Source organism: Nothoprocta perdicaria, unplaced genomic scaffold, assembly GCF_003342845.1.
Source record: "Nothoprocta perdicaria isolate Ctin4 unplaced genomic scaffold, notPer1 scaffold_132, whole genome shotgun sequence".
Taxonomy (NCBI): domain Eukaryota; kingdom Metazoa; phylum Chordata; class Aves; order Tinamiformes; family Tinamidae; genus Nothoprocta; species Nothoprocta perdicaria.
The window spans coordinates 1,243,769-1,270,892 of record NW_020454450.1 but is presented as its reverse complement, the minus strand read 5'-3'; the positions used below and the strand labels follow the sequence as shown (position 1 = coordinate 1,270,892).

The 27,124-nt window shown below is 42.6% G+C and overlaps 1 protein-coding gene across 1 annotated transcript; it reads right to left on the bottom strand.

Annotated features, from left to right (window-relative positions):
* Positions 1–1,853: 1,853 nt before the first annotated feature.
* Positions 1,854–26,962, bottom strand: NDUFA10 (NADH:ubiquinone oxidoreductase subunit A10). The gene is made up of 10 exons (XM_026033721.1): positions 26,882–26,962; positions 26,417–26,585; positions 25,669–25,884; positions 24,933–25,019; positions 24,185–24,306; positions 22,797–22,876; positions 20,398–20,452; positions 17,611–17,696; positions 13,460–13,568; positions 1,854–2,242 (listed from the first exon to the last, which is right to left on the bottom strand). The coding sequence occupies exons 1-10, from the start codon at positions 26,960–26,962 to the stop codon at positions 2,174–2,176; spliced, it is 1,074 nt and encodes a 357-aa protein (XP_025889506.1). The 3' UTR covers positions 1,854–2,173.
* Between the last annotated feature and the right edge of the window lie 162 nt (positions 26,963–27,124).

The window sequence follows — 27,124 nt, the reverse complement described above, 5'->3', positions numbered from 1 at the left end:
TATCCAAAGTGCAGCTCAGCTCACACGCACAGTTGAACAGGCCAGCTAGAAAAGCCAGGGAAGCCGATTCCCAATAGTCTCCGCCACAACAAAATTAACCTGACCGCCTCTCCTAACGCAACACACAGCACAAAATGCCTCTCTAGATCGGAGGGGAGGCAGCCTGAACAGAACCATGCAAGTCATTACACCTCGGGAACAGTGCAATACCCCAATGTAGGACACCTGTACAACAGGGCTGGACCATTCAAAGAAAACTTGAACCCTCTGCAGATGCTTCTTTTCATCTCCACACTCTGCAAGTGACTTGACTGCTGCAAGATGGCACTCCAAGCATGGAAAGGAGAGCCAGCACACCAAGTGCTCGAGATGTCTTTGCTTGCGAGAAGGTGACAATGACCTGGCTCTCCAGGCGTGTACAGGATGAGAGGACCAGAACAAATCATCCTGGAGAAGTGATGGGATCAGGAAACACATGGCTGAAGTGCAGCACACTACGGTGTACTGCCCACATAGCCACTGAGAGGTGAAAATTCAGAGAGATCTTGGGGCAGGTCAAAGTGCACCAGTACCCCCAACCTACCTGTGGGTCAGGAAAAGCAGCCACGTCTGTTCAGCACCACAGGAGCTGCTCCCCTGGGCTAGCCAAGTCCTGGGGAGGCAGCTGCGAGGCCCGCGGCCGGTCTGCTCCTGCATATGTAGCCCCTGCTCCCACGTAGGGACTGGCCTCAGTGGAGGCGCCGCTCCAGGACTAGGCTCAGACCAGCACCAAGACCAGCAGGGTGCCTGGAGAGGCACTGTTCCTTAGGAGCAGCCTTGGGGCAGCAGGAGRTGGGGGGCAAGTGCCCAGGGGCACACGCACCTCTCCAAGGTGCACGGAGGACAGTGGCTAAATCCTTATCCAGATTAGGCCCCAAGGCCAGAAAGCTTCAGACTCACCACACTCRTTCTCCAGGTCCGCACAGGTCCAAGGAACAGCGACGGCCCCGGATCCAGGCACTTGCTCACATCCATGCGTGCACCTGCCGCGTTAGTGCRGCAGAGCACCAAAGCAGAGGGAAAAAGCCCTTTTGTGACTAAGGAAACTCTAAAGCCATAAAAGAAGGAAACACAGGGCTAGGAGATCAGTGAGAAGCACCACAATTTTTTTCCCCTTCTGTTCATTTATCGTGGTACCTAACTGGGCCCCTTGGGCACTTGTTAAAGGAGTCTCTTCACAATAGATTTGATATGGGAAGGGGCACTGGCTAGACACTGGCTTAATTCAAAAGCATTGCCCTGAATACTGGAATGCCTGGCAGCACTTTTATTCGGTGATTGAAGTATTTAGCCCCTTACTGGAAATGCAGAATTACTGCAGACTAAATCTGGACAGCACTGTTTGAACCAAAGCCAAGGTGCCTCATTTGTGTGACTAACTAATACCAAATGAATCATTTCTTTAAAAAGCACTCTAACYTGGATTTCAGGGACTTGCAAAAATAATGATTACTTGCTTTGTCTTTTATGCATAAAAAATATTTTGAGCTATGGCTTCCTTCTGAGGGAGAAATTTTGAGTATAAGCAGCGGCAATTACTATGAAATTTTTAGTTTAAAGCATRGATATTTCAATTGAGCTCACACTTATTTCCTTCTCCCAGCAAGCTTTTCTTTATGCTTGCCCGCTTTGATCTCATGTCCACTGTGAGGCTTCRAGAACAAAAGAACACATCTCTCTAAGCAGGTGCATTCTTCTAAAGAAACTAAAACAACACCATGCATCACAGAGCAATAAATTAACTCTGTGGGAGCCAGAAGGATACAGGTTTAWTCTCTCTTGATTTAAGAGGACAGCAACAACACAGTATAATATTACATAACACAACCTTGACGAAAAGGAAGTTCAGCATGGGCTTTAAGTTTGCCCCTGCAATGCCAGATCACAAATACATCACTAATACTACCTAATATTCATAGGAAGAGCACCTTGAATTCATCAGGGAGGAATAAACTCAATGAAGAGACTTGCTTTGAGTCTATTCTTTTATTCGGTAGCTGGAAAATGAATTACCCAGCATTTTTTCTGTTCTATACAGAAGTGATGCAGAGCTGGCACATGGAGCTCGGCTGCTTCTTCACCCGGGTCCTGCTGCCGGTCACTGTCGGCGCTTCGGAGCGAGGCAGATTTCACTTCATTTCAGCCAGATCCACTTGTCACCAGCATCAGCATTGTAGCCTTTCTTAAAATTGCGACCAGGAAGCTAGAGAAAGCAGAAAGTTCAGTCAGAAACGTTTTTCTCTTCACTGTTTACTGAACTTTTGGATTCTCTATAAAGAGAAACCGTGGTACCTGCAAGAGCCCAGTTTGAAACACTGTATTTTTTTTGGGGGGGGGGAAGAATAAACGTCAGTACTTAAATTCAGTTCCTTTTGGGAAAAAAATAAAAAGTTGAACTGCAGAGCTGGTGGGAAAACCCACAAAATACACTATACTACTTAAATACTTGGCCAATATCTCACCAACGCACCAGCATCTTACATCTGGATTCACACAGTTCTACTCTTTTATTCCCTTGTTCYTCCTTTTAGCAAGAGATAGGCCCTAAGAGATTTCACCACAGCACAGGAATCAGCGAGTAGAGCCTCACGCCAAAATAGGCACACATTATTAAACACATGAAATATTTCATGCATGAAATACTGAGTTAATTATTACATTAAATTAAACCGATCAAATGAAATTGCATATTTAGCTTTCAAGAGCTGAACTTAACTTCATTAAAGCAGAAAGCAATAGCTGTCTGTCTTCACAAGCAAAGCCAGAAACCACTATTGACCAGGGAGATCAAAACAATGCTCGAGCCCCCTGCCCAAATTTCCCCCTCACCCCCAGAGCGGGGCTGCAGCCCCACATGCTGCCTCCGAACCCCACGGGCGTTTCAAGCAGCAGTTCTCCTGCACAGACCCTTCACGCTCCCRCAAGTTCACCTCTGCCCACGCAGCAGGGCAGGGTTAGGAGCTGGTGCACRGAGGCCTTTCCAGCAGGAACCTTCCTGTAGAGTCTTCGAGTTAGGGCTGGTTTCACCAGACGTCTCTCTGGAAGCACAAGAGGACCATGCAAGGGACAACTCAAGTCTAGGAAGCCAATGAAGAGGCTGCAGAGGGAAGGGATGGATGAAGGATGGACTGACTCACACGACCCCTCTCTTTCACAGCCTGCATGAAGGCTGGGACCTGCTCCTCCAGGAGCACCAGGCTGCAGCAGGGCAGCTGCAGAAGACTCTGCCTCACCTCGGGCTGGCCACCAGTGCTGCCATCTAAGTCGTCTTACCAACTTGTTTCACAAAAGCAACACCGTTTGTCAATGCAGTTTCAGCCTCAACAAACCTAAGCCATGCTCTGCCCCAGTGGGTAACAAAGCCAAAACCTCTAAACTACAGAATAAGGACACRGAACAGGTATTTTGGCAACTATTTTCAACTGAGTCATGTTGAGGAAACGGATGGAGAGGCATTTCAATATTTTCCTCTTTAGAAAGTATTGATGATGACCCAAAATACTAAAAAGTCTTTAGGATACTGTCTCAAGAAACAGCATGGTTCTTCATAAGCAAATGACAGAAAAAGACAGTATTTATTTTCAAGATATAACACTGGCATCCAAAAGCAAATGAAGGTTGTGAGAAAGTCTGAAGATGCTATTATAGAACTTTTTAAAAAAATAAGCTATCATCTGAAAAACTATTTCAAATTATTAAAATTACAAATAATCAAAATTATTACAAATAATTGAACTCTAATCATCTACACACCTGCACAGAGGCAACGCTTGCCCCACGGAGCACCCTAAACTAGTCTATTCAAACCTCCATCGTTCTTAAGAGAGCTGCTTGGGTGAAAAGCAGCATGGTCAGGTCTCGATGTCTATTTAGGCCACAGAAATGGCTATTTACCCCAGAGTGAAGCCTGTTATTTTGTAATCTTAATTAAAAAAAGGCATTTCTTTACATAAGATACAAAGCCTACAAGAGTCTTCCWCCTCTTTCACAGCACACACAGCATCCTACCTTGTCAGGAGCCATTACAAGTCATTCCTGATCAGTTGTACTAAAGCTTTTCATTTAGAGTTGTCTTTAATGTCTTATCTAAATATCAGCAGAAACCATGCAGCCCCATGCAGAATTACTCCTGCTGAGCAAAGAGGAGMTGCGAGATGGAAATAAATGACTGCACTATCTCTGCCATACAGATCTGCAGCGGTGGGCTAAGGAAGACCTCAAACCTGCTGTGACCAGCCTGGATCCATTAGCTCTAGGACAAAAACAGCTTTCCTTGGTCTTCTCCAGGCAGCACGTAATTGTCCCTTTGATTCTCGAAGAGACTCCCAGTAAACCAGATTATTAAAGCGACAGAAGCTCCGTGGGAAAATGCAGGATTTCCAGCTCCATTTCTGGGTAAATTGCTCCCCTTTAAAASGCGCAGTATCAATCCCAACAGAATCCAAATTCACCGTCCAAAACAAATTCCCCATGTGCCTTTGGTTAAAGGCATCCAGTACATCAAAGCAATTTTTATAATAAGTATTCATCCCTACTCAATCAGTCACAGTGGGCCTTGGCAAAAGCACTGGAGTTTTGGGATGTGTTATGGGCAAGCTTCCAAAATAGCCAAATACTCATCGGGAAAGGCACTGCAAGCAAAGCCCACGCTGCCCTGCGAGCAGAACCAGGTGCATTTCTGCTCCCTGCAACTAGATCAGGTACGAGTAACAGACACGACTTCAGGGAAAGGGGCCTTCAAAGCCAACGTTTGCTACACTGTCCTAATGTAGGCACAATGTGGAATGAGGTGTGTGTATTCCAGAGGGGATGAAGTTGTTCTTTGGCACATATGGAGCATTTGGAAAAATACTGGAAAAAAAAAAAAAAAGAACGCACGAAATACCATCCCTTGAAGAGAACAGCAGTGCCCAACATGCCCAACCCTCTGCTCGCTCCGTGTTCCCTGTTTAATTTTGTATTGAAACAGCCAAATTAAAAGTCTGAAAATGCTGGTGCACGAGGTGGCTGAGCGCACCAAGCAGCTTGATGCCAACAGAAAGGAAAGGTCCTGCCGTATCTCCCAGCCACGCAGTCCAAACCAGCTCTGCAGCTTTCTGGATCCTTCTGTAAGATTAATCAACTTGATCATCACTCCGCGTGCAGGGAGAAGCCACTCACTCCTGCTGGCTGGGATAGTTCCCAGTGACTCAGGGAGCTCAGTCAGCCAAACACACCCCACAGAGCTGCAAAGAGACTGGGGGAATGAAGGGAGGATTCAGGGAGCCAGGCTGGACAGCAGCAAGGCTGCAAACACCCCAAACTTCATCCTTGGTTTAGGCCCAGCTGAAGTTCCCAGCCTGTTTTTCCCAGCGTTGCTCAGCTGGCACAAGGAAAGGGAGAGGAAGCAGGTGGAAGTCAAACGGAAGCACTGAGACCATCAGTGCTGTAGCCAGAAGAGGTCAACTGTTCACTCCAGAAAAGACATGACTAAAAGTTGAGACTGTCTCAAGGTGAGACTGAGCAAGTACTCAGAAGAAACCTTTCTCTTTGCCATAGGATTTCTGCATTAGAGCCTGTTTCACAGTCAGGACTGCAATGAAAGTCAGCAAGGCCACATCATTTGCAAGYGGTTTCCACATTCACAGAACTGCTCCATGCTCATTAGCTTTAAAACAGACTTGAGAAAGACCAAAGAAGAGGTGCAGCTCAATGGCCACGTTAATAACAATAATAAAGCATCTTATGATGCATGATTAATTGTTAACCACAACACATTTTTCCACCAGGGAGCAAGGCGAGTGARCGCAGAATCAAACACTGGCTCTAACAAATCCCTTCAAACCTTGGGGCTTTCACTGACACTGGTCACCACAGACCTAAGGATCATACCAACAGGTTTCCCCAACAGCAAGTAACAGTGAATGCACAAAACTGTGATTGCACAAAGCTGGAATTATGTTTGCCTTTGAAGCAGAACTGGTCAAGCCAAAAGCTGCAGAGATTCAACTGAATGGACCCAAAGAGGTCACCCCTCTCCCTGCAGCCAGGGTCAAGCTCCTGCAAGGCCTGACAAGGAAGGTTTTCCCCACTCCGGGGAAACAGATGTGACTGAGATTGGAATCTGTCTGCTGTGCTGCCCTGGAGAGAGCCTAAAGGGGCCCTGAGGAGCAGCTCAAGCTGCGGGCCACGAGAACAACCTCACAGGGAATGGTCCTAACAACATGAGCCTCACCCTGCAAAGGTAGAGCTGCCCAACCTTAGGAGAGCATCGATAAAGAGATGAACACAAAATCATGCCAGCAGTTTCTATAAGAACTCTGCCACAGAAATGTCTCTCAAAACTATTAACATTATTTAAAAAAAAACAAAAGCTGTAAAACAATATATGCTGCAGATAACAAAAAGCAGCTTTATCCACCCATTTGCTCTGCAATGCAGCTGAGATCCTTAAAAAAAAAAAAATCAAAACTAGCCCCACCTATAGTCATATAGGTAGAGCTTTGGAGAATTTTGACTATCCAAAAAGGTCTACATCTGTCAGTGTTTAGGCCAAACACTGTCCAAGATTTCCAGAGCAAAAAGAGTTATTATTCTTTTTCCCCGCAATTTCTGTGTTACTTTCCACTAATGGCTGCGCTTAACAGATAATCTAGAGCTAAAAATAGCACATTTTGAGCAGTGCTGATCAAAGAGCACTTAAAAACAGAGACATTACTCTACAAAGCACGGGCTCATTCATCAACACACAAATCCTTTCTTTTCCTGACTCTTCATAATAAGTATAATAATAGCACCTACCACCACCGCTATTAGAGAAGATTRCTGCTATTTCCTGCAGAAATCCTGCCTTAAAGTAGTTTAATGTCAACGTTAATTGCTGGCACATAGCTAAAAAAATTAAGAGACTCTAACAAGAGGTAACTTCATATATTAGTTRCATTCTGGAAATGTTGGGTTATTATGTTCCAGAGCAACAGGGGGGTGARGAGAGGAAGGAAAAAGAAGGGAAGGGAGGTGATACCTCCTTCCAAACACATCTACATTCAAGGTGTCTGTGGGTTTGGTTTTCCAAGGAGTTGCACAGATAAATGCTCATTTACAGCTCTATTGCTGCCACTCTTTACTGCAACAAAATTCTTAATGAGCTTAACATCCATTATAGTCCAAGTACCCAAACTGAYATTAGAATATTCTGATATTTGAATATCTGAATTTGAGGTTAAAACAATTATAGTTTGCTGAAAATGTTCAATGAATGTTGTCCTACTCCTTCCTATAAAGAAAGAAACCTTTCTTTTGAAAAGGGAAGCGCTGAAGGATTAATACTATTTATTTCCAGAGTTGTGTTAGATTAGGAATCAGATCTGTAGAAATTAATTTGTGAATTGTAATTTGCACAACTGCAAGCACCATGAACAACCTACAGCACATCTCTACCCCTGCAAGGCAGCCAAGATTAAACAAGCAACACAGTTTAATTAAATATTATGTCGCAGCTTTTATTCACAATGCCAGCTTGCCCTGGTGATTATTCCACATRCTGACAGAATAAAATATACTTGTTTTTTTCTTAGAGAAGAGAATGTTAGAAACTCCAATTAACCACTACAGAGCACAGACCAACAATAGGAAAAAGCCAAGCAAGGACATCCAAGCTGGGTAAAGTGTTTAGTAATTGCTGACTCACTYCAGCTGGCCAGGTAAAACATAAAATGAGGCTTGCAACAGCATTCTCTATGTTGCATTGCTTAAAGTAATAGTAGGTAAATCATTAATGGAAAGTCCTCTTCCTAGCTGTTTTTCAGCTTTGTTTGTTATTTAAAACACTKTTACCTTGGGGAGCACATTCTTATTTTAGAACGGGACTGAGGTTTCATAGGGGGAAAATGTGCTCTCATTAAAAAAAAAGTGTTTTCTTTCACAGTAATGCCAGTGGAATTTTACTGTCTTTTTGCTTTACATGGGCACCTAGTGCCTGGGACAGCATTTTTTTTTTTTATCATCTAAAACAAGACAGATGCCAACTAATAAGGCTGAGATTTGAGATGGCCTCAATGTCTTTCAAGTCTTGTGTATTTTTTCCCCATATTCTGGGTGGATAATCCTGCTGCTTGCCCATTAAATCCCTCAAGAGCATTTCTAAAGGAGAAGAGGTGCTGAACAAACCTTGAATGCTCCCTCTGTACCTGCAGGAATGGCAGGAGCAGTGAAGGATGGGGAAGAGGAGGAGAGAAGCRGATCACATGCCCATTCTCCCCTCTTTCCAGGTAACCTTCAGGAATAACTTTAAAATTCCTAGCTTTTAGTTATTCTTCAGGTTCTTTTAGTCTTACCTGTATTCAGTTATCTTTACACATGTGTATGTGCTAGGCAAATTACAAAAGGTGATGCCCACATCTTATTGTTAGTTTAGAAAAAAATAAAAATATTTTAAAGGGATAAAATAGAAAAAAGATAAAGTAACTTGAGTCTGATTTATTCCAATGACGGATATGCATGACTGAAGTTTATCTTACCTGAGAACAAGACACAACTGGAGGTTTTAGGGGAGGAGACTGACAACGATGAAGGGTTCTGAAAGGAATGCAGGGGTCGAAGTAAAAAGGATTGACAGTCGGTGTCCAATGATCAGCAAGCAGCCAGTGCTCGATGGTGGGGAAAAAAGGATAAGTGGATAGAGAAAGGATGAGAGGCAGTTAATTCACCACCTTCAGGGAAAACACTGCAGATGGAAAGGTGACAAAACTGATTAAGGAAGTTTTACACACAGGCAAATGCACTCGCTGGAGCTGGAACTCTCTGCAATAGGAAACTTTGAAGGTAGTTCAAGAGCATGGAATAAATTCTTCAAAGGATTCCTCACAAACTTTCTGCTTCAAGGGTAAGGTGCACATCCTCGACTCTCTTGTTTTCCAACTAAACAAATTGGGCTRACAAAAGATACAAGATTTTGATACGGGCTTTGCTCTAACACAAAAGAAACTCCTAGGTGTATACCCCTTTTTTGTATGAAGAAGGAGCTGCATACCCAAACACTTGTTGGTTTTCTTTTGTATACAAACGCAGGCTTAAAGAATTCCACCAAACTAGAGAGAATACTCCAGTAGCTTGCTCTTATCCTCAGGGAAAGGACTGGGAAAACACACAAAAAATACATCCCTAGAGCATAAGATGCAGGCTGTAAAGTTTAATGTAACAGGCTGCACAGTTTTAGCTCACAGAAGTACTTCAAAGAAATCCCAAGCAACGAACACACCTCGAAAGGAAATCTGAATGGGAAAACAAGTGAACACCAGTAAGAAGATCACTCTCACCAGTGAGCAGGAGTAATCAGACTCTAGGAGACTTTGTGATAAGCAACCCAATAATTTAACTTTTTACTTAGGAAGCACAAGTTTGCGTAAAAGAAGTGTTGTTCATTTCCACTTATCTGCAGTGAGGGGAGAGGTGCCAAAGGCCATTTCGAAGCTCTCCAGCTCAGTTTTCAGAGGTAAAGAGATAGGCRATGGTTTGAATGAGAATCTCACACAGCTGCATTTTTACATATGCAGAAAAGAGCCCACATGTAAGAAAAATCTTACTTCACCTCCCTAGGAGACTGGAGCAGAACCTGCCAACCTCATTGGGGAGTGTGAAGTGCATAAGTACATTATTTAAATACACTGATTCCGTTAAATAGACCCATTTGTTTTCTTTTTCTCTGCAAGCACATCTGCGTAAGTGCTCCAGCTTCACAGGGAGCATGAAGAATTTGGAGCATTATCTGCTGGGATTGTGTGTGTGGTTGGAAAAGAGCACAGAGATGGAACAGTTATTAAAAGAAAAAAGAGAGAAAAAGAATAGTCAAGTCTTTACTAGTCTGACAGGTCCTAAAATGTTACTTCATTTAAGAATAAACGCACTTACCTTTCAGGGATCTACAGAACCTGACTCAAAGGCTACTTTTCCCCTGCCAGAAGCATMTTTGGAAGTTTGTGAATGCCTGACCAAACTGCCCAACTCAGCCAGATGATTTTACGGTGAGAGGAGACAGAACCCACCTCCTCCCTCACAAGTGCAGAGAGGATCTACAGGAGAAATTTAAGGAATACATGAAAAAAATACACCTCACAGATCTCAAAACTCTAGGTGTCTACCTCATGATTTTAAATAAAAATGAATGTACCTAAAATCTTGTTCTCCGGAAACATTTCCTCCTCCTCCCCAGTTGCTTGTGACTAATGAAATATTTGAATAAAACGCAGCTTCTGTCTGGGATTTGAGAAGCCCTGCGAGCTGCAGGAGCAATGTGAACTGCCTGCACACAACTCTGAAAAGCAAAGGAGTTGCTGTCTACTTGTTTGGTCGAGGATTTATGTATAGTTACAGGATTGCTGAGGACAAAAAATCCCCTACATAAACCACTGAATTTACTTGGCAAAGATTATACTAACTTTAAAAGCATGCATTTCCCACACGGAAATACTAAAGTTATGTAATTACACCATAATTAAGTCTTTAATTACATGTCATGTGAGCCTAAAATCTTTATCTCTCTGCAAATGCAGGAGCAGAAGTATAGATGTACCTGTCTGTGCACAGGACAGCGACAAGGCAAAGCTTCAGAGGCTGAAATCCACCCTCATCAGACCAAGCAACCTCACAGTCAAGACCTGTGATCTAAATGATCCTGACTTCTGCTCATACTGGTTGATCTAATAACCTCTGAATACGAGTCCTCACCCTGTCACTTGCTGAATAGAATTAGGGGGGTGCGGGGGGAARTGAAGATCTTAACACAAAGAACTTAAATCTCAGAACATAAAAAGGTAGGTGGAGCTGCTGCTTTTGTGCTTTCTTTGCTTGTAGCTTTCTTTTCTTCAGTAGCTTATGAGAGGTAGGAAATTTCAGCATTGTTTGCACTGGGCACAACCCTGCACAGACTTACTGACACCAAGTTGAAAAGATCCTTCCTGAGGCCAGGACTGAACAAGCAAAGCATCCCAGGCTGCCCAGTGCCTCACTGCAATTAAATCTTCTGATCATCTCCACTTGGCTGTGCCTGAACCTTGACTACAAAGGCTAAAGAGAGAAAACTCATTTTATTTTTAGGTCATGACCCATCCCTGTGGAATTTTATACAAAAGGCAGAGACCACCACGCATGGGGCCTTGCATCTCTCTCACAAATGAGAGATCTCTTACCTGTCCCATGACAAGGAATAAATGACTGGCTTCAGGAGATGGTTCTCTGGTTCTCTCACACCAAAGAAGCAGCTAAAGGCTGAACAGAAGCTATTCAGTAATAAGATTGTTTTCAAATTAAAAACAAAAAAAAGTAAATGAGAAAAGACAGCATTGCAGGTCACTGCTTTACAGAAAGATGAGAAAAGAAAAGAGGTCAGGTAGATCAACCTGGCTAGATGCCTTCTAAATAGTGGCTCCAATAGACACCTGAAGGCTTAGAGCAAGTGTTAAAGCACTCAGAAAAAACAGTGCAGCTGAGATAGTCTCAAATCAAYAGAACCCTTCATTAAACGCACACGATCCCTTCTTATTCCAAAAGACAGGGGCACTTTGCATGGTATTTTCCTGAATGAGGGCATGAAAACATGCCTACAAAAAGATTATATTTTGGAAAAGCAGGATGTTTTTCCTCCCTGTGGATAATATTCAATTTCATCTGTCAACAGCCACCAAACTGAGTAACCCACATTCACCATTTCCCTTCCTAGGTACTCAGATTCCTATGCCTGAGCAAGCCTGCACTACGCCTGCAAGGCAAGTCCCCATTTTTCCTGGGAATTGGCTTGCTTGTGATCCAGCATCCTCCGCTTCTTGCCAGCACAAAGAGGACCGTCCTGCCGCAGGCTCAGGAAAGAAGAGCCTTTCAGAACCAGCAGCCCGKCTCCCCGCGCGCAGCGCTGAGGTCACATCTAGCTGTGTGTCGGGCAGCCTCAGTAATTCCCTGCTCCGCTGCAAAGTGACATTTCAACCAAAAAAAGGGGCCTATTATCTCCGAGAAGAAAGGCAGGGCTAGCCGAGACGGTGCTGCACGCTGGTGGCAAGTCATGCAGCAGCTCATGCCGGCACACGTGCTGCAGCACAGACGTCCCGCGCAGCCAAGGGCTCCCAACGCTCTCAGTCTGAGCCTGCAGCTTTGATTTAAACTGTGATATCCCCRAGCATTAAGTTCTGGTAGCAATTCCTTGGATGAGCCAGGCAGCTTTCAAAGGCACTAGATAAACTGTAATATTGACGAGCTTTCTGCTACCTTAACCCTTAGCTTTAGCCTCTTTTACGAAGCGCAAAGAACATTTTCTTACACAACCCAAATGAGGCTGAACAGCACGAACTCAGAGAGTCTCCGCACTGCACAGCCACAGGAATAAATCATGCCGAGTGTCTACAGGAAATTCTGAAGCGACCACTCAAAAAAGCATTTACTAATTCAAGAGTTTTTGCGGGCTTGTTTGGAAACTATACCTCACATTTTAGTTCTACTGACAGGAGCAGAAAAAAGACAGTATTTTCCTTATGTGGATAGCTGTTGTTGGTAACAATTTCTACATATTCCTTCATCTTCAGGAATTGCTTAAAAAAAAAAAAAAAAAAAAAAAAAAAAACCCACAGTGGCAGAGAAGATTTTAAAAAGTAGAAAGTAATCCCCGCCTTGCAATTTCAAGTTTGTCCAAACAATAACAACTGGCATCAGTTTCACAATCTCCCTAATGAGAACTTACAATACTTGGGCCTTAAGAAAAACATGGCCTGGTGYGACAGGATCCCTTGCCAGCCAAGCAACACCTGATAGGACTAAGGGCTTAGTCCATTTGAAGCCCTTGTCTCCAGAAGCAGAAAGGCAAGCAGCTAATTAAAACATTGTGTGGGAGCCTGCATGAGGTGTAAGAAAGTGCTGGGCCACAACAGGCTTTGGATGCGTGCCCGCTAACAGAAACACACTATTTAAAGCAGCAGCTCCTCTGAGAGCCACTGTAATGCTCCTATCTCCTCAGCCTGCTTTAGAAAACACCCCCCTCCCAAAGGGTTTTATGAGCAGTTTTCTTTTTAGAAGTCTCCATGGGTTTCCAATTTTCTTCTTCGACTCAAAGGATTATTTTAGATTGCAGAGGTCAGAGACTAATCGGGGCAGGAAAAAACAAAAACAAACGAAAAGCACTTATCCTTTAGTCCACATCTAAAGATCAAAAAGAAGAAAATCAGCTTACAAAACAATTTGCTTCGTTATTCCTCTTWTGTGGAAGCTGGACTTCAAAAAAGGTAGGGATCCCAAATCCATAATTTACTCTTAGAAACGTGCACCTATGTGCATGGGTTTAGCAGCCAGGCCACGCACAGGACAGGTTTCAATACGCTCACACCTTTGTAGCTGAAATCATACAGTTACTGTCCAGCTGCTCCTCTTCCAGGATTACTGCTCCTCTTCCAGGATTACTTACCGATCGATACTCGTAATAGATTTTATCAAACTCTGTGCCTCCGATTGTTACTTCGGGAATGTAGACAGGGACGGTGGTAGGATCTAGTACTCCATCCTTGTCCTGAACACTGAAATGAAAGAAAATAGAGAAAAAGAAAATTGTTAGTCTACATCCAGCCCCAAAGAGAGCAACAACAGCTCTGAGTTTGACCAAATATTCAAGAGCTCCTTTTCTGCTAAATAATTCTTCTACACATTCTGGCTCTCTCCTTTTCCCCCATGCTGAAATGTTTGGGTTCCCCACTGCATTTTACCTCCCTGGAGTTACTCTGTCATTCCTGGGAATAACTTTCTGCATAGGCAGCTCCAGCTTTTTGCATTCCCATATATGCAAAACGAAGCCAATGCTTTCAGCAAGTTCCACACACTCTCTTGCTGCATCAACTTAATTACCTCCTGTTCAATCTGTTTTCACAAATGAACCCTCACACGCATTAATGCTCTTCCTCCCCAAATTCCCACCCTAAATGTATCAGTACTTACTAGGTACCTTGCACTGAGGCAAATCAAATGGTTTGGAGGAAAGTAACGTCCTGCCTGGGACTAATTTACCAGACCTTTGCTGTGACAGTGATTATGACAAGTGAGCTATGAGAGGTACAGATACCAAGATCAAGCAAAAATCCACGCTTGTGGAAAYGGCACTTTCCAAGACCCTGAATTTGCAATGTCTGAGAAACTGCTAGAAAGCCACCTTCTGGGTACAGGCACTATGCACAGCTCAACAGTGCCATCTACACACACACAGGGAAAAATACATCAGCCACCAACTTGCGGGGGACAAGGGCTGCATCCTCAATTCGATACTCGCGAGCTTGGCTAACAATTGCATAATGAGATTTCAGGGAGCTGCACTTCCTTACAAATAGCTCGCAACAGGGCACATAAAACAAGCAAATGCCCCAAACAAGGCAGAATTAATTGTCTTTCAGAACATGCACTTTCCCTTGATGCACAAAGCCTGTGATGCTGCTACGCAGTGAGCGGACACACGCTGCAAAATCATGCCCCTGCGGCCAGACCAGTAACGAACTGCAAGAATCCTCTTAAAGGGAAGAGGGGGAGGACATGAGCATAAATGTTTCCTACTAACTTGTGTATTATTTGCCCTCATATCTATTAAGTCAAATATTTTCTARTCATTTGGGAAAAGCTGTTTCCAGGACATGCTAACATCAGACCTCCCATGTGCCACCCCCATACTTCCCATTAGAGGAGAAGGGTGGAATAACTGAGCTGGGATGGAAAAGCTGCCCCAGATGGGTGCACTTGGATTTTCTTCCTGAATCCCAGAAAACTTGAAAAGGCCCTTTGAAAGAAAACAAGCTAAGAACATTGACTAAAATAAGGCTACTGGCAGGCAATTTTTAAATACCTTGTTGAGTTTAGCCTTAACAGCACAGGCTGTGAAATATTCACAAATTGACCAGTTAATAAACACCTGCATCCCTTCTTCCCACCCCAGCGTCCCATAGTAATGGGATAGTTGAGCTCTGCCAAATAGCAGCAGATGTTCTGGACATTTTAAGTCTGCAGGAGAACACAGACATAACCTATCTGGGCATATGCACACATGCATACACACCTCCAATCCAGTGCAGTCAGGCCCTTCTTTCAGGCATCTCAGCCAAATGCTAAACGGCAACTTCAAAGCACAATTCCCAAGCACAACTTACCGTACGTAGTGCCTGCGACAGAAAACCTGCTGCTCTTAATTTCTTTCACAAAACCACTGCCCCCTTCTGAAAAAAATAATGCCTAACAGAACATCCAGGCAAGATAGAGGTACCAAAGATACCTTCTCCAGAGTCAGGACTGCTTTTTATGTTAAGAAATCCTTTGGAAAAWGAAGTCAATGCACCATGCAAAGACACTTGCCACAACAGCAAAAGCACATTTGCTTGTCTGAACTCATTCCCCRACCAGCAGGAAGCATCTAAAGGCACTTGAGGAGTATCCTTAGTTTTCTCTCTCTTTCCCAGTACCAAAGTACTGTCTCTGTTCATTATTTTCTGGCACTTACCATACTTCCTACTCACAGCTTGCTCACAGTGCAGTTGCATAAGTCTCAGAGTAGGTTCCATCTACCCCTAGCATTATGCGAAAGGTCAAGAAAAACTGAGGACACACAGACACTACATAGTCCTAATAACGTAGGAATATTGGGGTTTAATTTGCCATTATTAAAACAATTCACAACCCAACTAGCTAGAGATTTTCCCATTGTTACACTGGTCAAAGAGTCAGACTTGGAACTATGTTACAGCCCTGGACACTCTCATCTCTTCTCCCAAAGCACCCAGGGCACAGGCTGAGGCCCCTTGCCATCCTCTTTCCCTGCCTGTCCTGTTTGTCCCACGTCTCCTCAAAGGAAGGGCAGTGACCTAGGAACGTGCTTCTCCCACATGAACTTCTGCCAGGGCAAGAGGGAAAGGACAAGAGGGCGAGGTGGGAGATGAAAAATGCTGTTATGCAACTGATTTTAGAAGGAGACGGCTCACTGGCTTGATTGGCTTATTTGCTATTTGCACTACCAAAGGACTTTGAGGTACTGCTAGGGTTTCCATACACTAGGCCCCATCTAACACGAAAGTTATCCTCACCTGCCCTTCATCCCTTCTCCTCCAAACAGCATGCTGGTAGGAGCTGGAAAGGCATTAAAAAAACAACTGCCCTGGGCCAAACAAACCAGAACTGAAACGGGAAAATATGTATCTATAGATATCTATATTTATATATCTATATCTATAGATATACTGCCTCCCATTGCAAAGCCCAGATCAGCATACATAGAATTTTTAAGTCACATCYGACCCGAAACAGCCGAAGTCCAAACGAGTGAGCTGTGCCAAGCCCTGGGAGATGGAAAGCAAGCAAGCACGACCAGGCAAACAGCCAAGTGCTTTCTGACCAGGCTCCCCATCCCAGAATCACTCCAGCACAGGATTCATCATCAGTCTGGCACCCGCGAGAGGGCAGCATGTGCCAGCATATGGAGCAGGACAGCCCACGGGCACACAGCACGCTGGAAAAGCAGGCCAACCTCAAAAGCAACACAGGGATGGGACATCTGAGAGCCTGCGGAGGCCACGGCATCACAAGCTTTTTTTTTTATTATTATTATTATTATTGGAACATTGCAAAAATAAGGGCAATAAAAAGAAATATTGACAACTTTGGCATGTGAAGATGCAAAGGATGGGCTAAAATATGGAGTACAGAGTTTGTGTCAGCTTYAACATTCATGAACTAGCACYTGAATGTRGCATTTRATRCTCTGGGGTGCAATTCCAACAYGGAGTTTCCATTTCCATGCATTTTCTACCATCTGAATCTTATCTCTTCAGAGTCAATATGGCTGACAAGGATTTTTAACATAAWGAACAATCTGAAATGATACACTTGACAATTATCTTTGTTATTATTAAAAATGAATGACAAAACTGCAAAACTTCGTTCTGTAAATCAGGGTTAAATTTCCTATAACCTCCTAATACACTAGAGGTTAGGAAAAGGAGGAAAAAAAGACAAAAAAMCAAACAATAACAAAACAAATAAACCAAACTTTTTCACCAATTGGCCTAGTTTGCCCATTTCCTTTTCCCTCTGTTCTCTTAAGCCAGTTTCCCRACTGCTGAAAGATAGTTAAGGACAGAAAGTTCAGCATATAAGAAACTGAGCTAGTTTTAGAAGAAAACACTTTGAACACAGCCAATCTGAAGAGCACTGTCTTGCAGTTACATATCTTTTGGCATACTGTGACCATCTAGAAGCAGGAGAATTCACAAAAAAAAAAACCCACAACATCACACTCTGCCCTAGAAAAGCACTTAGGAAATGACTATCAAGTTTTGTTGATTCATTTACCAAAGGGGAACTATTCACCTGCAGTCTCTGGTCCATCAATTACGGAGCAGCAACAGCAAAACTGCACACCCACATCATAATGTCAAGCACCCAGGTTACAAAACCCTGTTATCACTCCTGATTTTTGATAAAGAAGAGAGCCACAGTGCAAATATAAAGATACTTGAAGAAAAAGTCTAGTCACTGACTTCCCAGAGCTCTGATGCTTAGTAGTGTTATGCTATTCAAAGGCACTATACTTACTAAAGTCTTAAATGATGGAACGAAACATCATCCTGCTCCAGCCAAGGCCCCTTATCAAACTTCAGGTACTCAATATCTTCAATCACCTGGAATCAGAGGAYAAAATTATACTAAGAAGTGGTGTGACCAGACCTCACAAGTACAATGAGAAGGAAACAAAAATATCCAACATTTAGTGCATCCCTTCCCCCTTTTCTTCTCCTCCCAAAAGGTTCTGTAGTCCATTCATTAAGGTAGAGGAGCAATTTATTACCCAGAAACTAGCTATTCCACCTTGTGGCAATTGTTTCTTGGTGCTCAGGGCTCACASAGTGGAAACCKATTAATATCTCAGGCTTGAATATCMTAATAAAGCAGTAACACAAGCCCAGAGGCTCCCATTTGGATCGGTCATCAAAAACTACTTGTGCGTGCACACCACCTGAGCAGAAAGTGAAGGCAGAACTCACAGCTCTGCACCAAGGATGACTCACCCAAGTAACACGGCAAACCACTGATCTAGCAGCTCAGGGGTTATCAATACTATATCTGAGCTCCATTTACTGACTGGTTCCACCAGAACACACATCTTTGCTGGCACASTGGATAATTCCTTAACACAAGCACGAGGAAATTACCCACAAGTGACTTGATCTGAAGGAAATCGGGAGGATGCACTGATGCTATCTTATAAATCCCTGAGGTGGGGATAATACCTTGAAACAACTTGGAAGGAACAGATCAATAGAGCTCCTGAGCTATTTAGGTCAGGACCCAAATCCTGTTGACAAACTGTTGTTCTGTTAACAAGGAAACAGGTGCCAGTAATAAAGTAATAAAGGAAAAGCTGTTATTTGCCATATACTAAATCCATGGTAATCTGTACGTGAGAGAATGTTAAATTCCATTTATCACCACTTAAACTGAAAGGGCAATAAAAAAAGTTATTACAAAAGAGAGAGAGTCAACTATGAGGGTCCCTTCAATCACCAGTATTACATTTTATGGTAGGAGGAGGTACTTTAAAGACATGTCTAGYTGAAAAATCATTTCACTTGAGACATTCGTATTGCTTAGAGGCTATATTTGCTGACAAAGCAGGAATAGGGAATTTTTCATTATTCTCTTCTAGCCTCCTCGATAAGAACCGCAAACCCAATCTCAAATTGTTCTTTGTATCTAACAAAAAAAATTCTTATTACTCGTTATTACTCCTTCTTCAAGAAAGGCTCTCAGGTATGTCCCACAGCAAGAAGGAAGTGCCCTCCCAAATCTATGTGTAATGTCATAGGTGGCCTCTATTTCCCTTCGATTCTTGCCCCATTTTTCTGGGCTGTTGGAGTAACTGGTAATTATTGGAACCAGATGRCTTGAGGATTTTCACCTGGGGGGGCCTTAGAGCCCGCAAACCAGGTAACACAAAGAAGGAAAAAAAGGATGGAGTGAGTTACAAAGATACCTAGGTGTGCTCCGGGCCTGCAGCCTTTGCCAACCATAACTGCACATTTTAAATTCTGCTTCAAAGCATAACTTCTTGGCTCATTTTTGAAGGAAAAGCACCAAAATAATGCCATTTGCATGAGACTTTAGCAAACACACTGCCACCACTGCCTGGCTGCCAACTTGATATACTGACCTCCATACAGATCATGTTCTTTCCAAAGGGAGCAAGGATGCTCTCCTAGATAAGCTGTTTAGGGGGTGCTATTAAAAGAAATTGTTATCCTCCCGTCACTACAAATAGAGTAGAGAAAAAGCAAGCTTGGAACAAGCAGCCTAAGCACAGTACTGAAACTTATAAAAGTAACATTATATTGTTAAAAGCACCATTATACATACTGTCCCTAAATTCAGCACATAGTAAGCAAATGCTAAAATGAGAATATTTGCATTAATAGGATATACTTTAAATCAGACTATTGTTCTTCCCCTTTCCCCAAATAGCAAGTTTTCCAACTTAAAGTCATCACCCTGACACTTCTCTCTTTCCAGCTTATTAGGAATGAGTCACCTACTGATATGTAAAGGTCTGGGCCTATTTCCTCAAGCAGAAAGCAATATAACCAGCCTCTCATTTTTCACCTCTGCAACAGAGGCAAAGAGAGCATTAAACAGACCCCTGAAGGATGTGAGCTTTTCAGCAAGAAAGAGAAGATGAAAACATTCAAAATGGTAAAACATATCAGAAAAGGAAAATCATAGTGCAGCTGATAYTCTCATCTCCACTGCAGAATTTGGGAAATAAGAGGGGTTCAGTGTGAAACTTTCATCCCTACAGCAGGAAGAGATACTAAAAATCTGTTCAGAATTATGTAAGGCTTGGACACTGAAATTTTAGCTAGACAGAAGGCAACACCTACAGAGAAAAATTCACTACCAGGAGGCAAAAGACTTCAATTATCCCCCTAGCAAGCACATCTGCAGAAATAAGGCAAAGATGCTGCACCTACTCTGGAAGTAACAGTCTGGAGCAGGAGGAATCAGTCATCTCAGGTTAGTCCTCTTACATACTAGGAGGTAATTTATTTCTGGCAATGAGATGGCAATTTATCTGGCTCGGTCCAGAACTAGCTTATCTGAACAAAGCAATTAGAGACAAAAACTGAATGATGGACACTTTGCCTTTTGCTCTTGGAACTTAAAAAAAAAAGAGTCAATTTTGCCATATGGTTAACACTAAGGTACAACTTTGACAATTGCCATGTTGATTATCCAGAAAGGATGACAAGACCAAAACAGGAAAGACAAGAAGTCTTTTCACATATAAAGGCAGCTTTACAGCCAACACATGTGCTGCAAAAATCTTACCTTGTCCACATCTTCAGCCTCAGCTGAGGTGTACTGCAAAACTTCACTGGTCTCACTGCAAAGAGAAGACATCTTCAACTCACAGGATGTAATTGCTATGCCTATCCTCACTGCCCTGCTCCAAAATGAAATAAAATGAAGTTCCAAGACACAATAGTAGGAGTATTCAATTTTTTTTGTGTATTTATTTAGAATATTTATGGAGTTCTTGTAATAAAATCTCCATTAGATCTGCAAGTTGTTTCCTTCCTGGTACAAAAGTGTTTTCAAAAAACAAATAGCCTGTGGTACCTACACAGTTTCAGTTAAAAAAAAAAAATTAAATTAAAAAAAAAATTTAAAAAAAAATAAAAAAACCCACACCCACCCCAATCTATGCATTTGTTTCTATTTCATGTGTGTATAGCTGCCTCAATTACAATTTTTCCAACCTATCTGAAGCCTAGTGGCACTTCTTACCACTTACAACCACAGCTTCAGCAGATTTTCAATTTTATAGCAAGTATGTTAATACTCATAGGTTATTACAAAGAAAAGATTAAATTCATTTATCATTAGTTCCTAGGCCGGCACTAACTCAAAGCAATATGACGCAGGTTGTTGGATCTCTAAACAGAGGAAAAAAAAACATTCATTTATAGAGTGCCTTTTCTTCTTGAGAACCCCATAGCTCTTACAGAGCCAACRACAAGCATCTCATTTGAGATTCTGCAATGCTGCAGTTTAACTACTGCTCTTAATGGGGAATTCTTTAAAGAGATTGTTCTTAACTTGTGTGGAAAAAAGCAGAAAGGCTCATGCAACTCTCCACAGTCACAGAACAGCAGAAGATAAATGGCATCCTTGTCAAGGGAGCTGTCCCGACAGCGGAGCGTGCACACTGACATCTTCCATTTCAACTGTCCTCAGCAAGAACAGGCCAGACTTGACCAAATGCAGAGCTTTATCCTGGCCATTACATTAAGAGCGCAGAGCAAGTAACTTGRCCCTCTGCAGTTTATTGGGGTTTTCATCAACAAAAAAACAGCTGCTCTGGAGAAGCAACACTGAATATGAAAGACAACATTGGTAATCTTAGACTCTGGGCCCAAAGAAAGAAGATGCAGTGAAAGACAAAAGCAGTCTGTTCAAAACACTAAGCAATATCTGCCACAGCACCAGCCTTGCAAACCACTATCAAAGGAGACACTAAAAGGCATTCACAAAAAGGTCAAACTAGAAAGGAAGCATCAGTTTTAAAAGAGATAGCTACATTACACAGGACATTCCACTTGGGGCAGTGCCAAGATGCTTCAGCTAAATCAGAGAACAGGAATGCTACTAACAAACCATTTTCCTACTGAGTTTCAAGACCTTTCCCCCCCCTCCCCCCCCCAAAAAAAAAGAAGGGAAAAAAGAAAAAAAAAAAAAACCAAGATAGGATAAGCTTAATGTGAAGAGTGTCCAGGCCTGGAATTTGCTTCAAAATCTAAATTAAATTCTGTTTTGCCTGTCTGGACCTCATTTTGGTTGTCCTAAAGAACTAAAGAATCAAATACTTCCTTGTCCATCCAGAAATTAACAACATGGCACAAAACAGTGTACTGGGTCATCCTGCAAAACAGCGAAACAACAGTTAAGAGGCAACTGTGGCTTCTGTTTATTCCTCCAGTATGCAAGCTACCAGTGAGGACCAGAGAGGTGCAAAGCAGAAGCTCTGCACGCTTCAAACTCTTCCATATTCAGGGGAAAGAAGTCCTTCAGACTTCAGCACAAAGACTGAACCTGACAAACTACTGCAAACCTTTACACCAACAAGGATGCCTAACAAGTCTACTGACCATGGACTGCCAAAGGGGAGAGAGTTGAAATCACAGCAGGACCAGTCATCCTAGGATTTAGCCTCACTGAACAACACACTGTATTTCYAGGGCTCAGTTTGATCCAAAGAAAATGCAGCATTTCCCTCCTCTCTGGTGCATTCAACACTGTTCTGCTCTCGGGGGGATGACAGTCCTAAAATCTCCCACCCTCCCTCTTAGGTCACAGCTCCAACTCGCCTGACACCTGTGTTGGCATCTGTGGGGGACACATTTTGTAATGCCCCAGGACAAGCAGAATGAAGAAATGTACTGCTGGTACACGACTCATTAGCTTTGCAGTATCTTAGATGAGTTAACAAAAGTCTAATGAATTTATTTTTCTGCATACCACTCTTCCACTGCTTCAAATCTCAGTAGAGTCAGAAATAGCATTCAGGAAAGGTTACACCTACAGAACCTTCATTTTTATTCTTCCAATATTGTAATGTATGTATGACATGGTTTCATTTGCTTCTATTGGCAGAGATTTTAGGGTCTGGACATATTTTTACTCAAAAATGTGTTTACTCACTGGATGACACAGTTTAGTTTGCTAACCTGATCTGCGGGAGGAAAGTTTTCTTGTATGAATCTTCAATGTGCTGGAGATAAGCAGTAGGCACCTTTTTTTCATATGTCTAAAAAAAAGTAGAAAATAGAGGAACAATGTTGTAAAGTTTGTTTCCATTCTTCTCCAACAACACAGATTTCAGAGAGTTTAAAGTAGCTATACCAGCTGTCAAGAGCTCACTCTCTTATTAGCAGCCACACATCCACTAAACCACACACGTATTGATGAAGGTGTAAAGAATCAGAGAGTTCAGAATTTGTGGCACTAGACATCTAGAGAGACCTGGGAATGATTYGCACTCTCCTGACATCACTGCTTTATCCCACACCTAATACCTTAAAGTCTTTAATAATCAGCCATATGAGTAAGATTTTTGTAATAGTCTAGGGAATCTAGAAAGAAGGGGAAAAAAACAGTTTCAATAGAAGAATGCCAAAGCAAAGCAAAAAAGAAATCTTTTCTTCCTATTTACTTCAGTATGTTAGGGGAATCACCTCATTTTTCCTGAGTCTGTGTAAATTAAAAGTCCTATTCAAAAGAGCTCTCAAAAAGTTAGTTTTCCAGGGAGTGATTAAGCCCAGGCAGTTGCAGAAACTATGTAAGCCTCGAAGGATTTTGAAATAAAAAGTCAGTGTCCTGCAATTGCCAAAATTAACAACAGGCAGATTCACGTACTTTGACCTTAYGTAAGACTGAATTTGTACAAGTGGCAAACCAGCACACTGCAGTTCTTATTAACTTTATATCACATTAGTTGAAAGTTCCCTGGATTTTCTATCTGATGAAACACCTATAAAATAAGTTAGCTTTCAGATTAAAAAAGGACAGTTCTATTGAGTTAGCATGAAAGCACTATGCAGTAAAATTTTTAATTTCACAGAACTGACTCAACTTGCTGGGCATTTGTTCTCTCAGTAACCCACACGTTAACGTGAACAGTCCAGCAGCTCTGAAAAAGCAACTGAGCAGTAAAACTGGAAAAGGAGGCAGCCAACTGCAGCTGACAGCACTCAGGAAGCAGAGAGAAATGCAGAGCATGTTGAAAGCAGCATGTTGSGTAGATGTGACTCCTGGCATGCCAGGTGCCGCATCACAGGCTGATTTTTCAGAGTGCTCGAGTGTTACAGCTTCTCACATCAGAGGTGAAAGAAGGCTGAAGTGGTCAAAGGGTTTTGTTTTTGTTTTCTTTTTTTTTTTTTTTTGAGTTAATGTATCAGAATAATCAGTCATCAATGAACACAGTTCTAATGTCTGAAGAGGACCAAAGCTTTTCAGAAGCAGAATTCTGCAGCAAATCCTATGGAATTCATGCAAAAGGGATAGGTTATGACAGATGTAAGTGGAGAATAACAGYGGTTTTAAGAGATGAAATTACCTCTCCTTTCTCTTGAATCCTCTTATGTACCTCTGAAACAGGCACATCTATATAAATAACCAAGTGAGGTGGCAGAAATTCACAGATGCTTATCTCTTTGATCTCCTTGTAGTGATCAAGGCCTAGACAAAAACAGAAAAAGATGGTACTGACCTAAGAGCCGCACAGCTCTTAGGTCAGCCGCACATACAAATATACAAAATAAATAAATGAACAAGAGCARTGATAACTCCATTAAAATTATAAAACTAGGTAGTCAATTTGCAACCACTTCTGCATTTGTTGAGCGTATTCTACACTCAAGTAAATTATTTCCCCACCACAGTATTTGTGGTCTCCTCTTCTTTGAGGATATATTAAGTGTAGGATAGGCTTTTCCTCAAGTAGCAGTTCAGGCTGAACAATCTTCCAGAAATAAAAGGTAAAAAGCAATATAATTAAAATGAGAATCCATAAGCACTGAAATGTAAGAATATTTAACAAATTATTTRTACCAAATGGAAACTCATTTCTGACTTAAGTTTGGAGAAACCTAAGTTTTCCACATCCTGTGCAGAGAGCTTCTCGTAAAACACAGGGAAGGTGAGAGTGTGGCAAAAGGGCCACAGTGTGGGGGTTCTGCCAGTGGATTCTTTTATCATATCAGTAACGTAGAGCATTCTGTGATTAATAGCTCAAAAGTCAATATTACTCCCTGACTCAGGGCAAGCATTATGGCAAAGTTAACTTCTGTTTGCAGATAACTCACATCGTTTGTGGATGTAACCTTCTTTGAACATCGCGTCCAGAAACACAAAATCACTGTAGGGAGAGCGCTCCAGCACCACCCCTTGTCCTGCAATTGAAAGAAAGTCCCAGGAAAGAAAGGCTCAAAAAGATTGTTTGTGACAACATGAAAGACCAAAGATAGTGCTGCTATCACGGTTAATTTTCTGAATATTTTTCTAGGAAGTTTTAAATAAGACAAAAGAATAAGTGCTTTCCACTTGCACAAATATAGTGATTAAGTATAACATGCCTGCCTGATCCATTCGTTCAGTTACCATGCCTATCCTTACATGACTGCTACATTTAATAAGCATTGCTTAATGGTTTTTTGGGTTTGTTTTTTTTTTGAAAAAGAGTGATTAAAGCACAAGCAAGAGGGATGTATAAAAGCTTCTCTCACCTTAATTGTGATATTTAAAAATTATAAGAATACTCTCACAGAGCAGTGCTCAATCCAAAAAGCCGCTCTCAGGAACAAAGCCTAGGGAGTGTTTAAAAGCCTGTATAACTGATACCTTAGGGAAACAGAGGCTCTTCCAACATACTCATTTTTATCTTTCAGGAAAGTAGAAACTTGTTATATTGCATTTCTTTTGCTTTGCTTTTTAGAACAGTACAAGACCATACACACTTCAGGCCAGTGTATGCATTTCAAAGACAGAGCTCATACTTAAAAGTTAATTTAGAGGCAAAACTCATGTACTGTGAAACCTAACCTGTGCTCAGCAAATGCTCCAGCGCGTCGGCGTACTGTATGACACGGTTTCCAAACACCCAGGCCTGCAGGCGGTAAGAGTGTCCATCGGGACATTTGGGATCGCTGTAAAACCTCTCGAGGTTACAAAAGCCATGGAACTTCTCATCCAGCAGTGCTCTGTCTCCTGTGATTCTGTCCATGTAATGGATATCTGCTTCTGGGAAATATTTCATTCCTGACAAAAAAAACAGAACACATGTTAACATATTAAGTTTTGCTTGTTTATAATAAATATTCCCCATTCATCTTATTTTAAATAAATACCGCTAACCTAAACAACACTTTGGTCAATCAGCTCACAAGGTTGATGAAGCCTTGTGGAAATTATTACCTTCCTAGCTCTTTACAATGAGCGCTAAGCTGTTCTTCTAAGCAGCATGTTTTTCCCTCCAATGCTCTACTCCCTTTCATGACATGAGACCATTGATATAGGAAAACTCCACGTAAAAACATCTTAGGTGCACACTGACTTCAACGGATTTAAGAACGTGGCGAGAGAACAGCTCATAAGAAATAAAATTTCAAGCCTCACCAACATTTTAGTCTCTCCATATCTATGAATCCTCCAGGATAACAGTGGCATTGCTGAAATAATACTTTGCTAGTCCAGAACTGCTGGTTTGGTGAATTAAAGAATGACAGTTGCACTATTAAATTCTACAAAACACTACAGAAATAATTAAGACATACCCCAAAATATGACCTACCTAATTTTTCTGCTATTTGTTGTGCGAGTTTGCCCTTCCCAGAAGACAAGTTTCCCTCCACTGTAAAAACCTTGCTGTTTTTGTCAAACTTTTTAGTGGTTCTGTCTCCCAACATGTAAGCCAGCCAGCCATACTGCAGATCCTGCTTAGGGCTCATGTGAAACCCAGCCTGGAAGAAAACATAACGGCAAGGTTAACAGATTTTAGCATTCTTAACTCAATTACGCTCAAGGAGTCGCTTTTCCGGGCTTTTTGTATGAATAGACATAATTTTATAATAGTTTTAACACTATTAAATGGGGTAAACACTAAATGGGGTAACACTAAATGGGGTAAAACGTGTCAAGCGCGAAGCAGCGACCTCACGTAGACGAGCTCCCCTCGAAACCCCCCTCCCCGCGGCCTCCGCTTCCCGCGGCCTCTACGCCGTGCCCGCGGCCTCCCCCGGCGCGGGACCCCGCTCACCGCCGGCCGCGGGGCGCACCGCACGCGGCCCCGCACGCGGCCCCGCGCCGCCCGGCCCAGCCTCGCCAGCCACAAGGACATGGCCGCGACCGCCCCGCTGCGCCGGGGCCGCCGCTGCCCGCGCGCCGAGATGGCGTCAGGACGTGGGCGGGAAGGAGGGCGGGAAGGAGGGAAGGAGGAGGGCGCCGGGGAAGCCGCAGCCTCCGGCGCTGTCAGCGGCGTGTTYTCGGTATTGTTAAGGGA

Coding starts and splice junctions, on each gene's coding strand:
- NDUFA10 (XM_026033721.1), bottom strand. CDS start 26,962: ATGTCCTTGTGGCTGGCGAGGCTGGGCCGGGCGGCGCGGGGCCGCGTG. Junction 26,586..26,881: donor GGTGCGCCCCGCGGCCGGCG/GTGAGCGGGGTC, acceptor GTTTTCTTCCAG/GCTGGGTTTCACATGAGCCC. Junction 24,307..24,932: donor AGGTTACATCCACAAACGAT/GTGAGTTATCTG, acceptor GTTTTTGTCTAG/GCCTTGATCACTACAAGGAG.